The sequence below is a fragment of the Papio anubis genome, chromosome 1 (genome assembly GCF_008728515.1).
Source record: "Papio anubis isolate 15944 chromosome 1, Panubis1.0, whole genome shotgun sequence".
NCBI classification, from domain to species: domain Eukaryota; kingdom Metazoa; phylum Chordata; class Mammalia; order Primates; family Cercopithecidae; genus Papio; species Papio anubis.
Window position 1 is genome coordinate 154,180,639 of NC_044976.1, and position 26,102 is coordinate 154,206,740.

The 26,102-nt window shown below is 38.2% G+C and overlaps 1 protein-coding gene across 2 annotated transcripts in view; it reads right to left on the reverse strand.

Annotated features, from left to right (window-relative positions):
• Positions 1 to 227: 227 nt before the first annotated feature.
• Positions 228 to 26,102, reverse strand: part of CR1L (complement C3b/C4b receptor 1 like) — a 35,795-nt gene continuing 9,920 nt past the window's right edge. For both annotated transcript variants that reach the window (XM_031656161.1, XM_031656150.1), the window contains 9 exons: positions 25,772 to 25,951; positions 25,044 to 25,143; positions 20,309 to 20,394; positions 8,345 to 8,743; positions 5,442 to 5,618; positions 5,248 to 5,350; positions 3,538 to 3,623; positions 1,484 to 1,702; positions 228 to 407 (listed from right to left, as the gene is read on the reverse strand). In XM_031656161.1, the coding sequence (XP_031512021.1) occupies positions 253 to 407; positions 1,484 to 1,702; positions 3,538 to 3,623; positions 5,248 to 5,350; positions 5,442 to 5,618; positions 8,345 to 8,743; positions 20,309 to 20,394; positions 25,044 to 25,143; positions 25,772 to 25,951 (1,505 nt within the window). In that variant the 3' untranslated portion in view covers positions 228 to 252. The remainder of the gene's footprint in view (positions 408 to 1,483; positions 1,703 to 3,537; positions 3,624 to 5,247; positions 5,351 to 5,441; positions 5,619 to 8,344; positions 8,744 to 20,308; positions 20,395 to 25,043; positions 25,144 to 25,771; positions 25,952 to 26,102) is intronic.

A 26,102-nucleotide genomic window follows, 5' to 3' on the forward strand; every position in this document is an offset into this window, starting at 1 on the left:
CACTTATTATTTTTCTTCCCATAGGGAATGAAGGTTTTCTCTACAACTGTTTCTTGAAACAGTCTCATGAAGTGAGCATTTCAAGCAATAATCAAGGATGACCTACAAGAAAAGCTCTTACATCCACCCTATCTGAACACTTTTCAAAAAAGGTTTCATATCCCACATTTGAAAACATTCAATAAGAAGCTTTGCAGACATGTAAGATCCATGCAAGTTCACTCCACGCTTACAGACATCTTTGGGACTCACTCACACCAGGTTATCTAGACATGTGATAGAGAACGGCCTCCCGTAGTACTCAGGACGGCATTCGTACTTTAAAGATGTCCCAATGGGAAAGTCAGATGCATTGGTTTGGGTTTTCAACTTAGCAAACAGAAAATGATCCGGGGCTTTACAGTGACCTAGAGACCAAGAAATCAAGAATATCTGAGTTAATAAAAAGATACCCAATATGTTTCCTCTTTTCTCTTCCTTGGTAGATTTGATGCCAGAAGAAAAGAAACTTTTAGTTTTGAAAAAACAAAAACAACAACAACAACAACAACAAGAAACTTCCCTGTAAAATAGAAGGGAAAGTTCCATTAGCATAGGCTTATAAGGAAGTAAATTATCTGGAAGACTAATCTGTTATCGGGTCTTTCTACTCATATAATTTATATATTTTAATTTTTACTTTTTTTTTTTTTCTATTTTTAGTAGAGTTGGAGGTTCATCATGTTTGCAGGCTGGTCTGGAACTCCTGACCTCTAGTGATCCACCCACCTTGGCCTCCCAAAGTGCTGAGATTACAGGTGGGAGCCACTGTGGCCAGCCTATTTTCATTGTTTTTGAGATAGGGTCTCACTCTGTCACCCAGGCTGGAGTGCAGTGGCACAGTCTCAGCTCACGGCAACCTCTGCCTCCCAGGCTTAAGTGATCCTCCCATCTCAGCCTCCCGAATAGCTGGGAACACAGGCAATTGCCACCACGCTCAGCTAATGCTCATCTAATTTAATGTAAATATAGCTCTGATTTAATTTTTCACATTTTTAGGAAGCCAGAAAGAGTGTTTCTGCCCAGCTTCCACCTTTTGTGTCTGGTTTCCTTGTATTTCAGGGCATCAAAACTCCAATGAGAGGCTGAAAAGCATGGGCAGGAACTCAAGACATTTCCTGGTAGGAGGAGACACTGATTTTCTAGGTCAGATTTCTCAGCTAACCGTTGCAATAAGGGGATTCACGGCATTTGTTTTTAATTCATATGATTCTAATGAAGGACTTTCCCACCACTCATCACCTCCCTGTTTTTTCATCAGTCCCTCCCGCTGCAAAGGTCATCAGGATCTGATATGTTGACCTACCTTAGAACCATTTATCATTGGTTGGGCATTCCATTGTGGCAAATGCACACAGAGAAACCATACTGTAATTATGGAAATATGGAGGGCCTGTGTTAGATATTCTGAACCCATTTGGGATGTGGGGAAATGAGCACTAACCCAGAATTCCACAGCGAGGGGCAGGGCTGCTCCAAACCCCATTCCCTTGAGGGTCACTTGTGCAGCGGATGGTGCTCTCCCCAATGAGGTTGAAGGTCATCCCTCTGTCTGGGTGGGGGTCACATGTGTAAGTCACAGCTTTTCCAAAGGGAAAGACTTCCAGAGGTTTTCCTGTGTGTCTCCCATTAGGAATAACTGGAGGACTTGGACAAAAGATTTCTGGAAAAAAGGCAAAAGCTCTAAGTTTCATTCAGGAATTTCCCCAGAGGTATTCTGCAATTACAGGGTGCTATGATTGGTGTTGCTGAAAATATGCTAAGGAGGTGACAGTAGACATTAGGACTTCGAAGAGTTGGATTAAATGAGATGTCAATGAAAGTGTATTGGAAAGTACAAAAGAGATTTTTCTATCCTGAATCTTCCAGATAGTAACGGTTCCTGGACAATAGAAACGTTACAACTTTAATGAAGTAGCAAAACTTTGAAGAAGAAAAATAACCATTTTGATGGGTTACTCATTCATTTAGTCAATATTTATTAATTGAGCACTTGTCCTGTGTCAGCCACTCATCAGGATCCTGGGGACGCAGTGCTGAGGAAGGAGCCTACGTTCTTGGGAAATATTTCTCAAATGCCTATATGTGTGCTAATAATCTTAAATAGGTGAAACCTTCCACTGATTACTTATTGATATTGATCATCAATCTCTGTGATAACAATAGCCCTGTCACAGTGAATTGAAACGTAGTCAGGCCATTATAAAAAACTCCAAATGGATTCAGATTGCTTTGCTTTTGAAAATGTCTGTGTCTGTTGATGATGAATTTTCTCTTTTTACGTTCTGGGTCAGGTTTCAAGTTGTTACTCCTTTCTAGCATCTACTGATTTGTTTAGAACAGTCTCTCCCTCATTTCTAATTGGCGTTTTTCGTTAGAACTGGAATTTGGAAGAAGCTACTTTAACTAGCAAGAATTATGAAAAATAAGAGAAATCTTGAGTAGTCAATCAATGAGTTTTAATGCATAGTAGTAGAACAGACATTTATCATGCTGCTTCAAGGAGCACTAGATTACTTAGACAGCAAGAATCTCTACATAAGTTTTGTTCTTACAAAATTTTCCTCTAAAAAGCACTGTAAGATGTCCAAGTATATTTCTAACAACATAAACATTTTAGTAAAATTTCATGGTCTTCTAAAGAAACATGTTTTCCAATTGTTAGAATCAAGAAATGAAGCAAAGTTCTATCTTCCATTAGGGAAATTACAAATAGTTAGACTAGGAGAAATCAGTAGTCTACCGATTATTGAACATATGGGGCTCTTTTTTTCAAAAATCAACTTATTATTTATGAATCTCTCAGCATAAATGACTTAGGTACATGTTTTGAGAATTTAAGGAGTCTCCAACTGCTCACCCTGTCTAATGCTGCATCCCACTTTTCCCTCATTCCTCAGTGCTTTGCTCTATTATCTTCATAGCATTGAATTTATTTTTTTTCTTGTCCCTCTCCCCACCTGAGGAGAAACAACATGGGGACAGGGAATTCGTTCGTCTTGTTCATTGATAAAACTCCAGTGGCTAGATGAACATCAGGCACAAAGTACGTGATCAATAAATATGATTAAATAAAGGCATGTTTAATATTTGTGTATTATCAAATACATACAAAAATTGTAGACTGACTGCACCTGATGGAAGAACAAAATGAAAAAGAAAGAAGGGAGGAAGGAAGGAAGAGAAAAAAGAAAGAGAGAAACAAAGTAAATTGTTAAAGCTTCACATTATCTGATCTCTCCTGAAACTCCTAGAAGCACACTACCATAGGCTTTATTGCTGTAGAACACAGAATACAGAAGGACAGAGACAGATCAGATGATTCCAAAGACAGGTGATGTACACATTGATTCACAACCAAACATTATTAAAATAAGCAATTTTCAAATCAATAATTCGGACTGGAAAATTGAAGAACTGCATTAGGGGAGGTCATGGGTCAAATACTGAACAGATGAAGGGGAGAGACTGGCCTGAAATGTTACTCCTATTACTCACGTTCACACACTGGAACACTGCTATTCCAAAGGCTTTCCATTCCAGCCAAGACACAGTAACTAGCAGAGCTGCCTTTTAATTGAAATCTAAAGGAGAAAATAGGAGTGAATAGTGAGCTGTTTCCGCCAAGAGGACTCTTGGTTCACAATCTAAGGCCCAGCCCCAAATCTCAGGATTTTGAGGACCTGAGGCCAGCAGGTGGCAGAGTTGCACAGGCTACGTTATTCTGGAAGCTCACAGTCTCCAGAAGGAAGCAATATAGAATGGCAAAATGCATTAGCTTGGTCACATGACAGTCTTGCTTGAATTGAAAAAGGTGGTCGTGACATGGGCACCATCTCCTTGACCCAGGACCCAGGCTTGGAGTTTCACTGATTACTCCATGATAACCTGATAAATCACTCATTGTCATTATTAGAAACCCGGTCTTCTAATGCAATGCCTCCCTAACTCTGATGCTGGAACAGCAAGTAAAACAGCTCCCAGTTTGTAAAACAGCTCCCAGTTTGGAAGAGTGGGAAATAGCTGGCGAGAGAACAGAGAGTGTCCTTTCATCTCCGCATCTGTGATGGCGTGAAGAAGGCTCACAAGGGCAGTTTAGGCTGCTGAAGAGTAAGCGTGAATATTCTAGGGGAAAAAGGAAAGAAGAGAGGACTGGATTTCTGTATGCAATCGTCGAAAATTCTCAGTTTCTGTTGGGCCCTGATGCCCTTCTAACTCTTACTGGGTGCTGGCATTTGGAGGCTGCCAAGATTCTGTGGAACATTTTGGGATCAGGTGCTTTGTTGCCCATGCTGGTCAGCTCCCATGTAGAGATGTGCACCCTGTGCATCTGTGAAGAGCACTAGATGGACATAAACAAGGTAATGACCTTGCCGGAAATAGCAGCAGCCATCAGGACCCCAGCTCAGAGCCCAAGCCCATGAATAGCCAGATGATATATGACTGAATTTTTTAAAAATGCTGATTTTTACATTTTCATTCCTATTACAAATTTTACTATAGATGGTTTAAAGAATTTACTGAAACGATTCTTAAATGATCCCAGTTATTAAGAATAAGCTTTTTGTTACTTGCAGTTTTTTTCTTGGACTCTCTAAATTACTCATATTCTTTTTGCTTGTAAAACATGATTTATTTTTCTTGAGACGGAGTTTCACTCTTGTTGTCCATGCTGGATTGCAATGGTGCCATCGTGGCTCACTGCAAACTCTGCCTCCCAGGTTCAAGTGATTCTCGTGCCTCAGTAGCTGGGATTACAGGCACATGCCACCAAGCCCAGTTACCTTTTGTATTTTTAGTAGAGACGGGGTTTCACCATGTTGGCCAGGCTGGTCTCCAACTCCTGTCTTCAGGTGATCTGCTCGCCTCAGATCAACCTCCCAAAGGTGCTGGGATTACAGGCATGAGCCACCATGCCTGGCTGATATTTTTTACTTAATGTGTTACCCATATATTCATAACCAGTAGTTATACTTGCCTTTGAACTTGCCAGTTAATATGTGTTCCAGTTTCCTCTTCACATCTCATGTTATTAGTTCTATATGTTTCTTTCCTTTCTTCCTATGTATACTTTGGAAAGTTCATCTCTCGGAATGTGTGTGTGTGTGTGTGTGTGTCTTTCTTTTAAGCCAAACCAAATCTCCCCTTTTTAAACTAATTCCCAGCCCCATTTTCAATGTCCAGGAGGTCAGGCAAGCTCACACTCACCCTTCATCACAAACAAAATCCACTTTTGCTCCAAGCTGGAGACTACGTGGAAATAGCACACGACCATTAGGAAGTTGGCCCAGGGAGTCATCACAGGATTTCACTGGAGTAAAAGAAAAATGAACAGAAAATATTGGCATGTGGAGAATAAAGACACAAGCTAAAAATATCAAGTCAGACAAGAGTCTAGGCACCTTCACATCTGGGGGCTGCAGGGCTCCAGTCTCCCTGGGGTGTACAGCGCAGAGAGGCAGCCCCTCTGAGGTCATAGCCGGGCTCACAGATGTAGAACACTTCCTGCCCAGGCTGAAAGATGTCCTTGTCCCTTTGGGTACGCTCACCATGCAGGACATCTGGAGGTGGCTGACATACTGGGGAGAGAGAAACAAAGTATTGCTAATTTTCTCAATGTTAAACTGGCCAAGGGAATAATAATTACAAATCTATATGTAATAATAAAGGTAAGATAAGAGCTTTATTATATTGATAACAAACTAAATACACAGGGCGAGGAAGATGTCTTGCCATCAGTCATAGAACTGACACATTGCAGAACTGTGACAAAAACAGAGGTATCCTCAATTCATTGCTTTTCATCTAAAGCATGCAACTAAGATTTCACAATGGACAGTTCCTTGTAGAATGCTTCCAATTACTGTTCACCCAGTACAAAATTGGGAGGAATGATGGCTTTTTATATCTTCATACTTCCTTTCTAGAAAAGCATCACCAATTTAGTCTTGCATTTTAGGCAATAAGGGAGTGCCCCTGCCCATGTCTTGTCTAATAGGTCCCTCCGTCACCTATCACACCGGTGCAACAAACAGCGTCCATACATCTACTCTCATTTCCTGTTAAGGCTTCTCTCAGCGGCCACCTGACATAGGGTGGTAACGAACTATGGGTCTCCTCTCTTCTTCACGCTATGAAGCAAGGTGCTGTCTAGTCATTCATTTTACGCCGGTGAGAAGGTGGGCAACTGTTGAACAAAATCTAAAAGACCTACTGTCACCATAATGAGAGTGTATACTTCACGCAACATATTGTAATGGCAGCTCTGGCTCTCTCTTTATATGTTGATCTAATCTCGGGAAGTCAGAACACATTTGGGTCTCAACTAAATTACATAAAACTGTTATAAAATGGAAAAAATAATTTCAGTTTGGCTTTGAGCAGACCAGTTCCCTTTTCTGGACTTCAGCTTTCTCAAGCATCACATGGAGGATTGGACTAGAAAAATGACTTCTTTAAGGAGTATGTAAATACTCTGATGCTGTAATGTCCATTTTCAGGACTCATCACCCAGTGTTTCTCTTGTCTAATCAATGCCTGGTGATATAATATTGAGGTGCTGTCCTGGTTAAATTTCTGTTGGCCCCCAGCCTCACACTTCTGCACTGTCTTTCGACTGCTAACAATGGAAGCCATAAAACTACAATCATTTGTCTTCCTTGATAGCTCGGCTCTGGTTAGGTTCTGCCAGTTGGTGGCATATATACCAAATTAAAAGGCAGGATAATGGCAGAATCTGTTCTACTTCTAGAGGTGGCGCAGACAGTGGCAGTACAGATGGCTTCAGTGAGCAGTTACAGCCTCAATTCTAGCCATGCCAATGACTTTGGCTCCAGCAATGTCGGCTGCATTCTGGCAGCAGTGGTGGCTCCTGCAGCATTAGCAGCTTTCAGGGAGCTGCCTGCTCAGTGCGAGGGGCTGGCCATTTCAGCATCAATACAGGCTCCTGTGCTTTAGACTGGGAGCCACAGCAGCTCCCTGATCTCTGGTAACTCTACCTTCGTCTTATTGCTTTTCCTGCCCTTCTAACATCTTTGTGACCTATTGGCTGTGATATGGTTTGGCTCTGTGTCCCCACCCAAATCTCATGTCAAACTCTAATTCCCATTGTTGGAATAGGAGCCTGGCAGGAAGTGACTGGATCATGGAGGTGGTTTCTAATGGTTTAGCACCATCACCCTAGTGTTGTCTTGTGATAGAGTTCTCTCGAGATCTGCTTGTTTAAAAGTGTGTAGCACCTCTACCTTGCTCTCTCTCTCTCCTGCCAACCATATGAAGATATGCGTGCTTCCTCTTTGCCTTCCACCATGATTGTAACTTTCCTGAGGTGTCCCTAGCCATGCCTCCTGTACAGCCTACAGAACTCTGAGTCAATTAAACCTCTTTGCTTTATAAATTACCCAGTCTCAAGTAGTTCTTTATAGGAATGTGAGAACAGACAAATACAACCTGCGTGAAATCCCTCACTCCTTGAAAGTATCTAGAGTAAGTTCTGATTGCATGACTGGATGCTGATTAGCAAAGCCAAGACTTGGAGTGAGGCGGGCTTGCATTCCAGTTTTGTCTGCAAGTTAGTATCTTAGAAAGTTATCTGATCTCTCTAAGGCACATATTCTCTGTAAAACATCAAGGCCCGGCGTGGTGGCTCATGCCTATAATCCCAGCACTTTGGGAGGCCAAGATGGGTGGATTGCTTGAGTTGAGGAGTTTGAGACCAGCCTGGGCAACATGGTGAGACTCTATCTGTACAAAAAAACATAAAAATCTTAACCAGGCGTGGTGGCATGCACCAATAGTCCTAGCTACTTGGGAGACTCAGGCAGGAGAATTGCTTGACCCAGGGAGGCAGAGGTTGAAGTAAGCCATGATTGCACCACTGCAGCCCAACCCGAGTGACAGAGCAAGACAGTATCTCAAGCAAAAAAAACAGACAAACATAGAACAACTAGTAACTACCTAGTAACTTTGTTTTAAGGATTAAAATTCACATGTAGCCTGTATCATAGTGCCTGGCCAGAGGAATCACTCATTTTGTATCAACAATTATTATACTCAAAAGTAATTGACAGATCTGTTTATAAGAACCCCAAAGAAACATCATATTCCTTGCCCAGGTTGAGCTTTGCTTCTCAATTTCAGCACATGTGTATGTACACACACCTTCTGAATTTCGTGTTCACTGTCTAGAAAATTTGCTCCCGACTCTACTCAGTACACATCCTTCCCTCTGAACAAATACTAATCTCCTGATCCAACAGCAATGCATGTCATTTGCAGGGACCTGCTAGGCCTCAATCAGACTCACCCCTGGAGCAGCTTGGTAACTCTGGCTCCCATTTGTTCAGGGCCTGGCATTGCACACGGCGGGGTCCTTTCATGACAAAGCCAGGCTGACACCTAAACTCCACAACTTCATTTAAGGAAAATAAGCTTCTGTTGACAGATACCAATATTCCATTTTCCACATTTGGAGGCGTGCATTTGTTAGGTATAATGCACTGAGGGGCTGGGCCACTCCAGATGCCCACTTGATCTTCATTGCTGGTGCAGTATATGGAGGGCTCACCCACGAGCTCAAACAGCTTTCTACCTCCGCTTCCAAGATTGCAGTGGTAGGTCACCACAGATCCATAGTGAAAATACTCTTTGTTAGCACTAAAGAAATCTCCGTTGTCTATGGTGGGTGGTAGCCCACAAGAAATTTCTGGGGAAAGGAAGAGAAAGTTAAATAACAGTCAGTTTAAATAATGAATGACAAGCATCTCATGAGTCACTAAACTTTAGCTATTTTTACGTTCATTATTTGCTTTTAATCTTTGCTAACACAAAGGTTACATTTTTATAAAGTTGTAACTTCAGTGTCCTGCCTTTCTTACTTATATGATTTGCTACAATATTTGCATGCATGTATTCACTCGATCCACATTCTTTTCATTTTAAATAGCTCTTTGATCATGGTGTTATAGAGTTTATACAGTTTTCTCCTGTTCTTTCCCATTTGCTTTCTTAATTTCCATTTTGTTATTAACTGAGGTTAGCTTTTTTAGAAAAATATAATACAAAAACATTTGCTGAAAGATAAATTATAAGGGATGAGAGAAAACACAAATATACATAGTAGGAAAAAGAATTTAAACATACTTTTATATATATGAGACTATTTATAAAACTGTAGATTACTGGGGGTTAAATATTTTGAAAATCTAAATGATATAAATGGAAATACAAATTGCCAAAATTCATTCATAAAGATACTTCCAAATGTAATTTCAAGGTTTCACAATATATAAAAGATATGAAGCTTACCAACTCATTTCATCAAATCTAAGTTTGATATCATAAGATGATATCCGTGTAAAAGTGATCATATATTAGTCCACCAAAACCCCTAAATACATTTAAAAATGTAGCAATAGTACATAGTATACTGTATTGCTATAAACTAGAACAAAATTACTTCAACCCAAATCCCAAAAAACTTGGAATTAAAAATGAGTGAATTTATTCAGATAAATTTGGACATGAATGAATTAATTAAAATTAAAAATAAAAATGTTTCAGGCTCTGCTTCTAGTAATAGTAATCTCAACAATTCAAATAAAATATTACTCCAACCATCCACCCTCAAGAAAGGCTAGAAATACTGAAAAATCAAAAATATTTATCTGTGAAGGCAGCAGAAAGCTAACAAACTAGTAAAGCATTCCTGGGCCATGATCTAGGAGAAGATGAAAATCCAGTTGAGAGCTGGGTATTTGAGCTTGGCAACTGGGCTGCTTATTGTTTAGGAATGGGTAGCTGTATCAGGACTGGGTAACTGAGAGACTGAACAGACTTTTGATCGTCTCATGAAGTTAAGGGACAATGATGGAAGTCCAGGGCCTGCCTCTAATGGAAAGCCTGGTAATACCTTCTGATGTGTTCTGAGGCCACAAGAACTAGGCCGTGGTAATCAGGGTTAACTGAAAAAATATCTGCTGTCTCAGAGACTGGAACTAGTACTTCAAGTACTGGTACTGTGGCTGGCCCCAGAAAATCACAGTTCCTGAGACTGAATTAGAGTGGTCCTAGATTGCTAATGTCCCCAGATGCCTGCAGAAACAAGACAAAAATTCTATCTGGAAGAAGATGGGTTATCTAAGACCTTGAAATTATTTCTACAGACACATTTTCATATATAATTCCTGATACACAAAGATAACCAGATACTTGGAGAGATAAAATAACACACAATTACTGATGACAGAAACTGACCCTTTAGAACTACAGATCTGTTGAAGGATATAATTGAAACTTGCAAGAACTAGAAACTATTAAAAAGAACAGGGTGGGGTGTGGTGGTTCACGCCTGTAATCCTAACACTTTGGGAGGCTGAGGAGAGTGGATCACTTGAGCTCAGGAGTTCGAGGCCAGCCTGGGCAACTTGGTGAAACCCCATCTCAAAAAAAAAAAAAAAAAAAAAAGCCGGGTGTGCAGGTGTGGTGGTGCACACCTGCATTCTCAGCTACTCAAGTGGCTGAGGTGGGAGAATTGCTTGAGTCTGTGAAGGTTGAGGCTTCAGTGAGCTGTGATTATGCCCCTGTGCTCCAACCTGGGCAACAAAGTGAGACCCTGTCTCAAAAAAAAAAAAAAAACGAAGAGGGCAGATTTGGAAAATAAAAAAACTCTAGAATTCTAAAAGTAAAATATGATTGTTGAAATTAAGAATTTGTGTGAGATTAATAGCAGGTTAGAATCTGAAAGAAAATCAATGAACTGAAAGCTAGAACAGAAGAAAATACTCAGAACAAAGCACCAATAAATAAAAAGATTAAAAAATACAGACTAACTACATAGAAGAATAAAGCCTAACATGTTTAACTGAAGCCCCTCAATGAGAAGAGAGAGATAACAGAGCATAAACAACATTTGAAGAAGTAATAACTGGGAATTTTCCAAGACTGATGCAAGACATCATTAAATTATAGATCCAAAAGGCTATACAGGCCTGGCGTGGTGGTTCACGCCTGTAATCCTAGCAGTTTGGGAGGCTGAGGTGGGCACATCACCTTCTGTCAGGAGTTCGAGACCAGCCTGGTCAAAATGGTGAAACTCCATCTCTACTAAAAGTATGAAAATTAGCCAGGCATGGAGGCACAGGCCTGTAATCGCAGCTACTTGGGAGGCTGAAGTGGGTTGATAACTTGAACCCAGGAGGCTGAGGTTGCAGTGAGCCGAGATATCACACCACTGCACTCCAACCCAGGTGATAAGAGTGAAATTCTGTCAAAAATAAACAAACAAAAAAACCAACTATGCAAACCCAAGCAATACAAAGAAATTCTTACCTAGACACAACACAGTAATATTGTAAAAAATCTATTTTAAAGTGTAAACCATTTTAAAAGAAGCCAGGAAACATGGACAATAACCTTCAAAGGAACCACAATTAGAAAAATGTTTAAAGAATTTGTTTTCAGAAGATCTACAATACAAAAATGCCAGAGACTTTTTCAGGCTGAAGGAAAATAGTTTCATATAGAATGGATAGAATTGCAATAAGAAGGAAACACACCAGAAAGAGCTCATATGTGGGTATGTTTTCATTTAGGATCTTTGTGATAGAGAAAACCTCTTCAATGATTAGAAGAAACACAAGATGCAAGTAAATATTTTATTATGGGCTGGGGGTGCACGGCACGCCTGAAGATCACACAAAGGTTGGTCGGTGCGAGGAATGGAGAGAGAGAGAGAGAGAAGGGGACCCATCGGTCAACGCCTTTACTGGGGACCAGAGTATGACCCAGCAGGCATCTCCCATGGGGAGTTCTAACTGGTGAGTTTAAAGAAAGCAGGCACATGTTCCAGGAAGGCATGCTGCGACTGAGAGGTGGTCATGGCGGCATATCTGCGAAGTCCACGCAGGGCACAGAGGTCAGGGATGTGAGTCAAGTAGGTTTTATCTAGCTGTCCCATAGAGAGGTGGTCACCAGGAGGCAGTTGTATAAGGCAGATATCTGGCTCGACCACATTGAAAACTGGGAGGAGGTACAGAACTAGAAAGGGCAATAAGGGTGACTAAGCTCTGCTTCTGGCATGAGAAAGGTAAACATATTCTAAATGGATGCTGAGGTAACGTGAAAATTCTAAGAATTCACTACGGTGTAAATATAAATAAATACTGTTTTTATTTATTTTGAAATATAGTGTCTTTGAAATACAGAATATATGTAATTTGTTAAATCAAGTGTAGCCTAAAGCCTTACATAGTTTAAGCTCAGCCTCAAGGTTTCTCTGTACACTGCGAACTATAATAAGTGAAGATGTAAACAGACCGTAGACTACTCTTATGCCAATCATCGAGTTTTGGCCAATCAAATGTGGCCAAATGTTTGAACTGTCTTCAAATAAGGCAAACGCTGAGCTATAACCAATCCAGCTGTTTCTGTATCTCACTTCTGTTTTCTGTACATCACTTTCCTTTTTCTGTTCATAAATCCTCTTCTACCATGCAGCTGGACTGGAGTTTCTGGCCTACTCTGGCTCAGGAGGCTGCCTGATTTGCTAATCGTTCATTGCTCAATTAAACTCTTTTAAATTTAGTTCAGCTGAAGCTTTTCTTTTTGCAAAATGTATGACAACAATACAAAAAGAGCGGGAAGACAAATGGAATTAAATATTAATAGTTTGGGTACTTGCATTGTTTGGAGAGTGGTAAAAGCACAATTTTAGTAGACTACAGTAAATCAAGGATGTCTATCTCTAGAGTAGTCATTTAAGAATAACTTAAAAGCTACTGGGGAAAATAGAATAATAAAAATACTGGATAAATTAAAAAATGTGAGAAATGATGAATAAAGGAACAAACACATGAAACAAAGAGAAAACAAATAATCAAGAGTTAGACTTACCAGTAACTAGATTAAATTTATTTATTTATTTTAAATTTTTATTATTAAATTTAAATGTTCCAAACACACCAATGAACAACTAAGAAAGATTGAATAAAACAACAAAACCTTACTATGTGATGTTTATAAGAGAGAAGTTTTAAATATAAGACAAAGAAGGGCTGAAAGTAAAAGATTTAAAACACACATAATAAAAAACAAGAAAAAAAGTTTATATAGTTGTGTTAATGTACAAAGTAGATTTTAAGGCAAGAAGTATTATGAGAGGTAAAGAGAGACATTTCATTATGATAAAATAGTCAATTCAGCAGAAAGAATAAACCAAAAATTTCATGCATTTAATAACATGTTTAAAATACATAAAGTAAAGATTGCTAGAACAAAGAGGAAAGACAGGCAAATTCATAGTCATAGTTTGGGATTGTAATGGGTTGAATAACCACTGTCCTCCTTAAAAAATATCTGTATCCTAATCTCTGAAACCAGTGAATGTGACCCAATTTGGAGAGTCTTTGTAGATACAATCAAGTTAATGATCTTGAGTTGTGACCATCCTGGATTGCCAGGGTGGCCTCTAAATCCATGTCCAGTGTCTTCATATGAGACAGAAGAGCAAAGGAAACACACAGTGGAGAAGGTGACGAGAAGATGGAGGCCGAGAAGGAAATGATGCATCTATGAGCCAAAGAACATCGAAGATTGCCAGCAGCCACTGGAAGGAAGTCTGGAGAGAGGCACAAACCAGCTTGCAGATGGAACCAATCCTATTGACATCTTAACTGGATTTCTGGCCTCCAAACTTTAAGAGAATAAATTTCTCTTCTTTGAAGCCACCAAGTTTGTGGTAATTTGTTACAGCAGCCCTGGGAAACTAATACAGATATTTTACACATGCCTCTTGGTAACTGAGAGAACAAGTGGAGGGCAAAAAGATTGTTCTAAACCACATTTTCCTAAATGACATTTCTAGAAAGTGAAGCAAAATAACTTACATTCGTTTCAAGTGGATACATAACATTTTACCAAAATCGTCCATATTCTGGGCTATAAAACACATCTCAAGAGGTCTCAAATGATTAAATTAATGAAAGAATGGTAACTAGAAGACCTTTAAATATTTAGAAATTAAGTAATGCCCTTCTAAATAGCCTATGGGTCAGAGGAGATATTAAAAGGGAAATTAGAAAGCTTTTATGTACAATGATAATAAAAATATAAAGATCGTGGGAAATAAATAAAACAGTTTTAGAGAAAAATTTATAGGTTAAATGTACATAGTAGAAAAATAAAGGTTGGAAACAAATTAATTAGTGTCAAGAATTTAGGAGTGGAGGAGTACCCAAAGCTTAAAGCAGAAATCAAATAAAGAGAAAATAGTCATACACTAAAGAAAAAACAAGAAAGTTAAAAGTTGTTTTTCTGAAAAGCTTAGTAAAATTGATAAAGACCCAGTAAAGCTAATCAAGGGAAAAGAAGCAAAAGATATTACCAATATCAGAAATTAATGAGCGTAAGGGTATCACTACAGAACTTACAGGCATCCAAAGGCTAATATGAGGATATAATAAACAGCATTATGCTGATAACTTAGGAAATCTAAATAAAATGAGTAAATTCCTTGAAAAATACAACTTACCTCAATGAATTCAATAAGATATAAAACAATAAATAGTTTTATAGCTATTAAAGAAATTAAATCCTGACAACAACAGCAACAACAAACCCTCAGGTCCAGATTGTTTCGCTGCTGAATTCTTCCAAACATATAAGGAAAAATAATGTTAATGTTACACAAATTATTCCAGAGACTAGAAAAAATAAATAATTTTTAACACATTTTGTGAGGCCAACATAATCTTGATGCCCAAACCTGATAAGGATATTAAAATAAAAGCAGATTATAATCCAAGATCTCTTGAGAACATAAATGCAAATTTTCTAAACAAAATATTATGAAACTGAATCCAGTAATATTTCCAAAGGATGATACAATGATCAAAGTGAGGTTTACCTTGACTGATTTTAAATATTAAATCAATGTTACAATATTACAATAAAAATATGAGCAACCCTGCACACACATACGCATACTCCCCATACATAGGATAATCATTTATAACACATCACAAACATAGGTTTATTCTAGGAATTCAGTGTTTGTCTTTTAAACATCAATCAATGTAATATATTACATTAACAGAGTGAAAAAGAAACATGATAATCTCAATACATGCATAGTGATCAATTAGAACTAACATTTATAAATCTTTTAGTAATTAGAAATAAAGGAGAGTTTCCTTAATCTAATAAAGGATATCATGCAAAAACTACAGCATACATCATGATTTATGATGACTATTAAAAGCCTTGTAGCCTTGTATCATCTCTTCTATTCAATATTGTACTGGAGGTTTTAGCGAACGCAATAAAGCAAGAGAAATAAACAAAAGACATAAGAAAGGAAAACATGTAAAAACTTTGTCAGATTCATAGATGACAAAATTACACAGCAAATTCAAGAGAATCCACAGGTAAACTATTCAATTTATAAGGAAATTTAACAAAATTGCGGAGCTGAGATGAAACAGGTGCGTATCTAAGAAGTAAATAATTAGAGAATGAAATTTTAAAAATAAGATGTAAAAATAAAGATAATGAAATATGTACATGACTTTATAATGTAAATTAACAAGTATTATTAAAAGAAATTAAAGAAGACTTCAAAATGGGAGGATATATCATATTCATAAATTTGAACTTCAAAACTGTAAATTTATTACTTGTCCACAAATTGATCTACTGAGTCAACAGAAACTTAATACAAATTCAAGTAGGATTCTTTATGTGGAAATTGACAAGTTGATTCTAAATTTTATATGGTAATGCAAAGGGCCAAGAATCACCAAGTAAATCTCGAAGATGAACATAGTTAGAAGATATATGCCACCAGATATCAAATCTTAATGTAATGTGATAGTAATTAAAATTTTAATGCAGGACTATAGTTTATTTGCCATTATAGTATGGCAGATAAACTAATGTATGGCAAATAAACCAATGAAACAGAACCTCTCTGGAATGAGAGCCACATATAAGGTCACCTGACTTATGGTCATGGTGGTATCGCATTGTAATACGCAAGGAATAGTCTTTTTAATAAATGATATTAGATCAATTGCCTATCCATAAGAAACAGGGCTTTGTTACCTGGGCTGTAGTGCAGTGGCACTACCATAACTCACTGAAGCCTTGAACTCCTGTGCTCAAGGGATCCTCCCACCTCAGCCTCCCAAGTAGCCGGGACTATAGGCATGTGCCACTGAGTCTAGCTAATTTTATTTATTTATTTTTGTAGAGACAGGGTCTCAATTTGCTGCCCAGGCTGGTCTTGAACTCCCGGCTTCAAGCAATCCTCCTGCCTTGGCCTCCCAAAATGCTGTAATTATAGACATGAGCCACCTCACTTGGCCCAACTGCTCAAGTAGAATAGAAAAAGCAGTAACTGGGAAAAAAAAAAGACTCATAAATTGAATATTATTAAAATGTAGAACTTTCATAACCAAAAGACATTAAGAAGGAAAAAAGAAAAGCCATAGCCTGAAAGACAATATTTGTGTTACATTTATTAGAAAACATGAGAATATTTAAGAACTTCTACAAAACAACAAAACAGTAGACAAACTAGTAAATAATAGGCAAAAGTTTGGAATAGGCACTTCGCAAACATATGAAAAGGTACTCAGGATCATCAATGACATACAACATAATAATAAAGAAGACCCAACAATCCTTCATGCAAAAACAAAAATGACTCTTCCAAATATAACATTGAGATGAAGCTGGACACAAAAGAGTACCTATTTTTCGATTCCTTTAATATAAAATTTAGGAAGCGGCAAAACTATTAGTGTTATAAATCAGAATACTGGTTATTTTGGGAAGATAACTGGGAAAGGCCATTGGGAAGGCTTCTAGGGTGCCGATAGTGTTCTATATCTTAATCTGAGTGCCTTTTACATGGATGCATTTACTTTGTAAAAATCCATTGAACTGCATAATTAAGATGTGTGCACTTTACTATATATATATGTTATACTTCAGTGAAAAGTCTACATGGTACAGGAAAATTATTGGGAAAAAAAAAAAAGGACCTCCCAACAAAGTAAACTCCAGGCCATATGGCTTTTCTGGTGAATTCTTTTTAAAGAAGAAATAATACCAATCTTATATAAACCCTTACTAGGAAACAAATATATGAAACACTACCAGCTGACTTTATAAGACTGTCATAAGTTTGATATCAAAATCTTATTAAGGACATTACAAGAAAGAAAATTATAGTCTAATCTCTCAAATATGTTAGGAATGGGATGATGAAAGTGTTCTGGAATTAATTAGCAGTGTTGGTTGCCCAATGTCTTAGTCTATTTGGGCTGCTATAACAAAACACTATAAACTGGTTAGCTTGTACACCGTAGAAATTTATTTCTCGTAGTTTTGGAGGCTGGGGAGTTCAAGACCAACACTGGCAGATTTAGCATCTCCTCCCATGGCGGGAGGGCAAAAGGAGTTCTTCTGGGCCTCTCTTATTAGGATGCTAATCCCATTTGTGATGGCTCTGCTCTCACGACCTAATCATCTTTGAAAGGCCTCACTTCCTAATGTCATCACCTCAGGGGTAAGGATTTCAACATATGGATTTGGGGTGGACTCAAACGTTCAGACCGTAACACACAACTTTGTGAATGTACTAAATACCACTAAGTGGTATAATTTAAAAAGGTAACTTTTATGATACATTAATTATATTTTAATAGAAACATCTAAAATGTATCATGAAAGCATATTTGCCATATATAAAATGATTAAATATTATGACCAAGATGATTTATTTTAAGAATGTAAAATTGAAATTCAAAATCATTTGCCTTTGAAAAATGTACTCAAAACAATTTGTTACATTAACAGAAAAAGAGAAACATATGGTTACATCAATATATGTAACTAAAGTGTTTGATAAACTTCAACATGATTCAAATACCAAAAATTTTTTAACAATGAAGAATATAAGAGAATTTCCTTATTTCAAAAATGGTTATCTGCAAAAAGCCTACAGTAAACACCAGCTTAATGGTGAAATGTTTTAAACTTTAACTTTGAGATGTGGAACAAGACAAGGATGGCATCTATTGGTACCAATGTTCAATGTTATACTGGTGATCCTAGCCAGTGTGATAAAAAAGAAAGAAAATAAGGAAATAAGGAAGGAGGGAAGGAAGGAAGGAAGAAAGAAAGGAAGGAAGGAAGGGAGGGAGGGAGGGAGGCAGGGAGGGAGGCAGGGAGGGAAAGAAAAAAAAGAAGACAGAGTTAAATAAAATTATAATTATCTGGGGGTTTTGTACAGTGTCAACCAGGCCAATTCGGAATTAAGTTTCCCAGACTTAGTTTCTCTGTATGGTTCTGGACTAGGGTTACAGCATGAGAAATTAGCCGATATTTGAGAGGCAGAAGTTAAGCAACAGCCATTCCACTCTGAAGATCATCTTTGGATAAAGCTGGTGAGGCACAGTGCAGGAGTGGAGGGTTCGGAAGATAGACCTTTTACCAGAGGCTTGAGGAATACATTCACATGGGGAGTTTCAGCATCCTCTGCCATGGCTCATTCTCTGTGGGACAGGAACGACAATGGGAAGTGTTGCCATTGAACTGGGTTCTCTGAATTCACTTGGGGACCAAAGGACCTCAGGGTGGCAGAGTCCAAGTAGCAGCACTTAATTGCCAGAGACAATGGGGGTTCTTGTAATGGATATTAGAGCCGAAACAGCAATCAGAATGATTTGACTGAAGAGAATATTGTTACAGGGCTAATTGATCATAGAGTCTCTGAAACTGAAGTAGATGGATAGCTGACTAAAGTGTTTCTTGATGTGTATAAGCGGAAGAGATTTAGGTCAAGTGAATAAGAGTCTGACTTGAATTACTGCAAAAGAAGTTCATTGTTCATCAACAATTCCTAGACTTGAACAGTTTATAGACCCAGAGAAGCACAAACGGATGGGAGACTGGATCCTTTTGAGGAAGCACCTGGTATCTTCCCCTAGCCTTCTCCAAGAAGACTTGAAGTCATTTACCAGGATTTGGATATAGAGAGTTTACAGAACTAGAAACAGAGATAAAAACATAGATATAGGTATAGGTGTATTATTATATTTTTGTTTTCTCTATTTTACTATTTTTTCATATTTCCAAGAAAATTTATATTCCAATTCCATGTTATCTTATTATAGATTTCAAATAAGATGAAAGGTTTCCCAATTTGTTTTACAAAATAACAAAATTGTTTCTTAAAGTGGATAAACAGCAATAAATGTGTGACCAATGTCATTTGTAAATTTAGATTCTGAAGCTCATAAACTTTCTAGTAAAAGGAACATTTTTAAATGCCAAGAAGAAAAGAAGACAAGTCCCCAAGCTATCTAAAGAGAGCAGTAAGACAAAGATGTTATACACTATATTTCACTGAGCCTCAGCCTGGCCCTCCACTACATAGGTGTATTACTTTTTAATAAAATGAGATCTTGCCATACATGCTGTTCATCTGATTCTTTTTCCACATAAAACACATCTCTTTCTAGTCATTAAGTGCTTCTTTATGCTATCATTTTTTATGGCTGAATACCATGCCAGTGTATGGATATACTTTTTTCCATTCTGCATAGCTATTTTATGTTTCTTCGGGAATTCTTTATAGTGGTCATTTGAACACATCTTTTTCCTCCTAGTAGATTATTTCCAAATCATAGTTTAAAATATTTAGGTTGCTTTAACATTTTAACTAATATAAATGATGCTGCAATGAAAAGTTTATACCAAACTGTTTTAAAAAGTGTGTGATTATTTTGTAAGTATAAATTCTAAGAAGTAGGTTAAAATATATGCCCACTTCTGAGGTTAATAGTGCATGGTGCCTTTCGAGAGGATGTGTTGACCTCGTGGTACGTGAGAGTCCAGGTTCTTTCGCAGCTTCACTAACCTTGAAGAGCATAAATGTTAAAAATCTTTACTGATTCGCCAAGCAGGATGATTATTATACTGGAGGTGGTAGAACCACCATAATTTCAAATTTATTGAAGTGGAATCAAGTTTGAAGGCTTTTATGTATTTAAGCCCCCAGAATTAGAAAAGACACATCCAAGGATAAGGAAGAACTTAAGGAAAGGGTTGCCAGGAACCCTGTAGGAATATTCGAGAACATTACCGCTGTCTTCAGCCATGTGAAGGACAGATTGCACAGAAGGAATTCGGTTAAGGTTTTATTATTCCAGAGAAAAATTAGAATGTATCAGTAAAAGAAATAGGAAGGGATATTTCAACTCACTCTCACAAATAGGTGTTTCATTATCCCAAATGACAGTATTGCCTGAGATGATGCATGTGGCAGATGAGGAACCAATGAGTCGGTGTCTAGAGGCAAAAAATAAGGAAGATTAGGTTCCAAAGACACAGGTCAACTATCCAATTAAATTACTACTTCCAGAGATTACACTGTTACAGAATTCAGAGGGACATTTTCCACTTGTCAAAGGATTATCTGTCACCTTCCCAAGTTTCACATTCTTCTTGGGACTTTTGGACTTTCTTTTTCTTACCTTCTCAATTGGATGAGCTTTCTCTTCTTTATTACCTTATGACAGTTTTTTATGCAAATCTAAGATGAATTACAGTTTTTCCTACAAATTTCATTTTTTAAAAGATAACACAAACTTCTTGAGTGCAGGGAAGCTGTCATATATATACATGTATATGTGTGTGTATATAGTCGTGTTGCATGTATTTCTTTGCCTTAAAAGTGTGAATGTATGGATGCATGGATGGGCTTTTGTCAACAAGATTCATCAAAGAAGGCCAAAATAGGCCATTCACAGTGGCTCACCCCTGTAATTCCAGCACTTTGGGAGGCTGAGGCAGGAGGATTGCTTGAGCTCAGGAGTTCAAGACCAGCCTGGGCAACACAGTGAGGCACTGTCTCTACAAAAAATTTATAAAAAATCCAGGCATGGTGGCACATTCCTGCAGTCCTAGCTACTCAGGAGGCTGAGGCAGGAAGACTGCTTGAGCTGGGGAGGTTGGGGCTGCAGTGAGTGCTGATCATGCCACTGCACTCCAGTCTGGGCAAAAAAGCAAGACCTTGTTTCCAAAAAAAAAAAAAAAGAAAAAAAAAAGAAAGAAAGAAAGAAAGAAAAAAGGAAAGAGAAAGAAAGAAAGATGGATGGAAAGAAAGAAGGAAAGAGAGAAAGAAAGGAAAGAAAGAGAGAAAGAAAGAAAGAAAGGAAGGAAGGAAGGAAGGAAGGAAGGGAAGGAAGGAAGGGGATTCATAACTAGAAGCAAAGGAAATCCAGGCTGACCAAAAAGAATTGAGCACTCATTTTATACTTAAAATATTAAAGTCAGCAATTCTCAATTAGTATATCTCAAACTGTTCAAAGTGTGCCATAAATGTGGAAAAATTTATGACATTTATTTTACGTCACCTTAGACTCTGTTGTGATAGATGGTTGGGTGAAACTAGTCATAGTGAGGGTAGGGTCAAACTTGATAGTACTATACATGAAGGAATGAAGCAATATCAAATAACAGTCGTGGTTATTGGTTTAGCGGAGAACTTTGCTTTATGAGCATGTAAGAAAACCTGGCAACATAAAGCTTTATTCAAACAACAAAACAGTGCCAAATGGAGATCAAATAAATAGTTAGACAACAGTGGGTGCTTCTGAAGACACTTGATGCACCGTTGCATTATAGTAGTGATTTATGATGTACTTATTAATGACTTCAATATCATTTTGTTGTTGTTGTTATTGTTATTTTTTTTGAGACAGATTTTCACTCTTGTCGCCAAGGCTGGAGTGCAATGGTGCGATCTCAGCTCACTGCAACCTCCACCTCCCAGATTCAAGAGATTCTCCTGCCTCAGCCTCCTGAGCAGCTGGGACTACAGGTGCCTGCCACCACACTTGGCTGATTTTTGCATTTTTAGTAGAGATGGGCTTCACCATGTTGACCAGGTTGGTCTTGAATTCCTGACTTCAAGTAATCCGCCCACCTTAGCCTCCCAAAGTGCTGGGATTACAGCCACCACACCTGGCCTCATTTTATTTTTGTTTTTAATGCTTTCTAGTATACCACCAAAAATGAAATCATTTTCAATTGCACTTCCAACAGACATACACACAAGTATGAAGTATGTGAACAAATGAAGTGAAGAAGGGCTGCAATCCTATATGTGCGACTCCTTCTGTCTATTTGTCTTAGGAATAAGGGATCCTGGAGACTCCTCTGTCTTTTGACCTCACTGAGGTTATTTCTCAAAGTGTTCTTTTTGATTTTCTAATCATGGGGGTTGGGATAGGAATGGTGAAGCAAGTTCAAATTTAAGTTGGCATTTTTTTTCTTCCATACTGTTGTTCAGTGCTGTAGTACTGAACATTTTAAATATGAGTCAAAAGATAACTTTGTGTTCACTGATCAAGGGGAACAGATAGAAAAATATTTTAATTTATTAAACTTGTCCCTCAAAGTAGATTAAGCGACTGAACAAATAATAGTTTGAACACCTCTCATTCAGAATGTTTATGAGGAAGTAAAGCAGAGAGATGAAATCCATGCTACTTATTGTAAGGGAAGCTCTCATATCCATTTGAACAGATTGAAGCCTTTACATCCTACCCTATCTTTTTGGATCTCCCAGGGAAGAGAGAGTTGTGGATTCACAAAGTTAAGCCATGGTTCAGGAAAAGCCATGATCATTTCGTTGCCAGAAACCACATACAGCATGTGGGTAAACATGTCTAGACTTTTGGGAGTCTCCTCCCCAGAGCCCAAAGAGGGACAGTGAAGCCTGGGATATTAGTCCCATTTCCATTTTCCTTCTTAATCTATGTGCCTTGAACCAGGTGGATGGGTTAGGAAAAAATGAGAATAAAAAACAAATTTTGCAAATTATTTAGGTTAACACATTTTCTTTTTTTCTTTTTCTTTTCTTTTTTTTTGAGACAGAGTTTCGCTCTTTTTGCCCAAGCTGGAGTGCAATAGCGCGATCTCGGCTCACTGCAACCTCCACCTCCCAGGTTCAAGTGATTCTCCTGCCTCAGCCTCCCGAGTAGCTGGGATTACAGGCATGCACCACCATGCCTGGCTAATTTTGTATTTTTAGTAGAGACGGGGTTTCTCCATGTTGGTCAGGCTGGTACAGAGAGATCCCAGGTACACTTTACTCAATTTTCCCCTAATAATAACATTTTGCAAAACAATAGTGCAACATCAACATTAAGATATTGACATAGTTCTAATCCATACATTTTGTTCAAATTTCCTGTTTTACCTGTACTTATTTGTGTGCATGTATGTTTATGCACATGTGCCTGTGTATTTATGTCTATGCAGTTTTAAAAAATAGACTTTGTGTTTTAGCACAGTTTTTGGTTCACAGCAATAATGAACAGAAGATACAGAGATTTCCTATGTACTCCCTGCCCCTACACATGGATAGCCTCGCCTATTATAAACAGCCTTCACCAGGGTGGTACATATTTTTTTGCAACTGATGAACTTACACTGACACATCATGGTCACTCCAAGTCCATGGTTTATATTAGGGTACACTCTTGGTATTGTACACTATATGACTTCGGATAAATTTATTATGACATGTGCCTACTGTTATGGCATCATACAGAGTAGTTTCACTACCCTCAAAATCCTCTGTGCTCTGCCTATTCATCCCTGCTTCTTCCCTAACCCCTGACAACCACTGATCTTTTCACTGTCTCCATAGTTTTGCCTTTTCCAGAATGGCATATACTTGGAATCATATGTTATGTAACCTTTTCAGATTGGCTTCTTTCACTTAGTGGCAGTGAAAAAAGATTCACTAAAAGGTTCCTCTGTGTCTTTCCATGGCTTGATAGCTCATTTACTTTTTGGTATTGAATAATATTCTATTGTATGGATGTACCACAGTTTATCCATTCCCTTGCTAAATGACATCTTGATTCCTTCCAAGTTTTGGCAATTATGAATAAAGCTGTTATAAACATCTGTGTGCAGAATTTTTTTTGTGTGTGTGTGTGTGAACATGAGTTTTCAATTCCTTTGGATAAATACCAAAAAGGATAACTGCTGGATAATATTGTAAGAGTATGTTTAGTTTTATTTAAAAAACTGCCAAATTCTCTCTCCAAGTCATGGTACCATTTTGCATTCCTACCAGCAATGAATGAAAATTGTATCCCCCTCACCCCCGAAATATATTGATGTCTTAATCCACAGTGCTTATTAATGTGATCTTATTTGGAAATGTGGTCTTTGGAGAGGCAATCCAGTTAAGATGAAGTTGTTAGTGTGGGCATTAATCCAATATGACTGGTGTCCTTATTAAAAGAGAGAACTTTGGACACAGACATACACAGACAGGAGAACAGCATGTGAGGACAGAGATCCAGAGGGAAGACAGCCATGTGAAGACAGAGACAGAAACTGGGGTTCTGCTGCCACACACCAAGGAAGGCCTGGGGCTCCAGAAGCTGGAAGAAGCAAAGAAGGATTCATCCTTACAGGTTTTAGAGGGAGCATGGCTCTGCCAACACTTTGATTTTGCACTTTCAGTCTCCAGAACAGAACTCCAAAATCTTCATTGGTATTAAGCCACCCATTTTGGAGTACTCTGTTACAGCAGCCCTAGCAAACTACTTGTGCTATGAGCATTCAGATTTCTCTCACACAGCTACTCAATGGCCTTCCTTTTTTCCCAGCAAGGTCTACTCTGGGTTAAGGCTTTTTGTGTGCTTTGACTATACTCTCCCCCATTTTCGTCCTTCCCACCCAATGAATGTCACACTTTTCATATTTGCACAGCCTTGGTTTCCAGCAAGGATACAGACGATTTTCCCCTGATCTTGTCATACCTTTGCTCATTTCAGTCAGGAGCTAAACACCTGTGTTGAAGCCTTTAAAGAGCAGATGGTAATAGCTTAGTTGTCCTTTCTGAGATGTGACTAGAAGGTAGTATGGCTGTGCTAGAACTCTTGAACCAAGAGATGTTGCTGCCAACTCACCCTTCAGTACAAGAATAATTAATTTGGGATCCGAACTGGATGTCTTTGATCACATGCACCATGCCATTCACAGGATCTCTAGGATTACGACATGATTTACCTACAGGAAAGAAACAGAATTTTGGAGCCAAGTAGAGTAAACTGCAAATTTTTTTTAGTACATAAGGTCTCAACCTGCCTGTAGCTTACTGAACACATGCAGTTCTGATGTTTCCACAGATTTTCTTACCTTGAGGAAACTCACTAGACTACCTTGGGATCAGCTCCCTTTCATAAAAAACTTCCCTTTCAGATCTGTTTCATTCCCATATTATGCCTCCCAGAAAAATGTAAACTTTGTTATTATCTGTAATTCAATTCAACTGGTATAATCCAAAGATCTCAAAGCCCAAGATTATCACATCTTTTAGTTATTTAATCCACTTCCCTTTCTTGTCCCAAGTCATTCATTACTTAATTTTAGTCATGTAAATGGGAGACCCCCAGTGAATGGGATTTTCCCTCAATCATGTCCTGTGATGGCTGTTTCTCATGAAATAAACTTGTAATGAAGGCTCCAGGAACTCAAAGCAGTAACAAGGTATGATCTACAAGAATAATTCTCTTATATATTTTGCACCTTGGCAAACTAATTGTCATATGCAACTCAGTCACAAAATTTGAACAAATTGAATCAGATCTTACAGATGTTTGACTGACAGAGGGGTTCCCACTCCAGAGTTACTTACGTATGCACTTGTCCTTAGCACTTGTCCAGACTGAGTTTTTTAGGCAGATGATAGAAAATGGTCTTCCATAATAACCAGGGCGACATTCATACTTCAGATGTGTCCCAATGGAAAACTCAGGCTCATCAATTAGTTCAGTAGGCCTGGCAAATGGAAGCTGTTCCGGGGCATTGCATTGACCTGGAGATCAAGACCATAGCAGCATCAAAGTTAATGAAGAAATTACCATACTTTTTTTTTTCTTTTTTGAGACAGAGACTGGCTCCATCACCCAGGCTGGAGTGCAGTGGCGCTATCTTGGCTCACTACAACCTCCACCTCATGGGTTCAA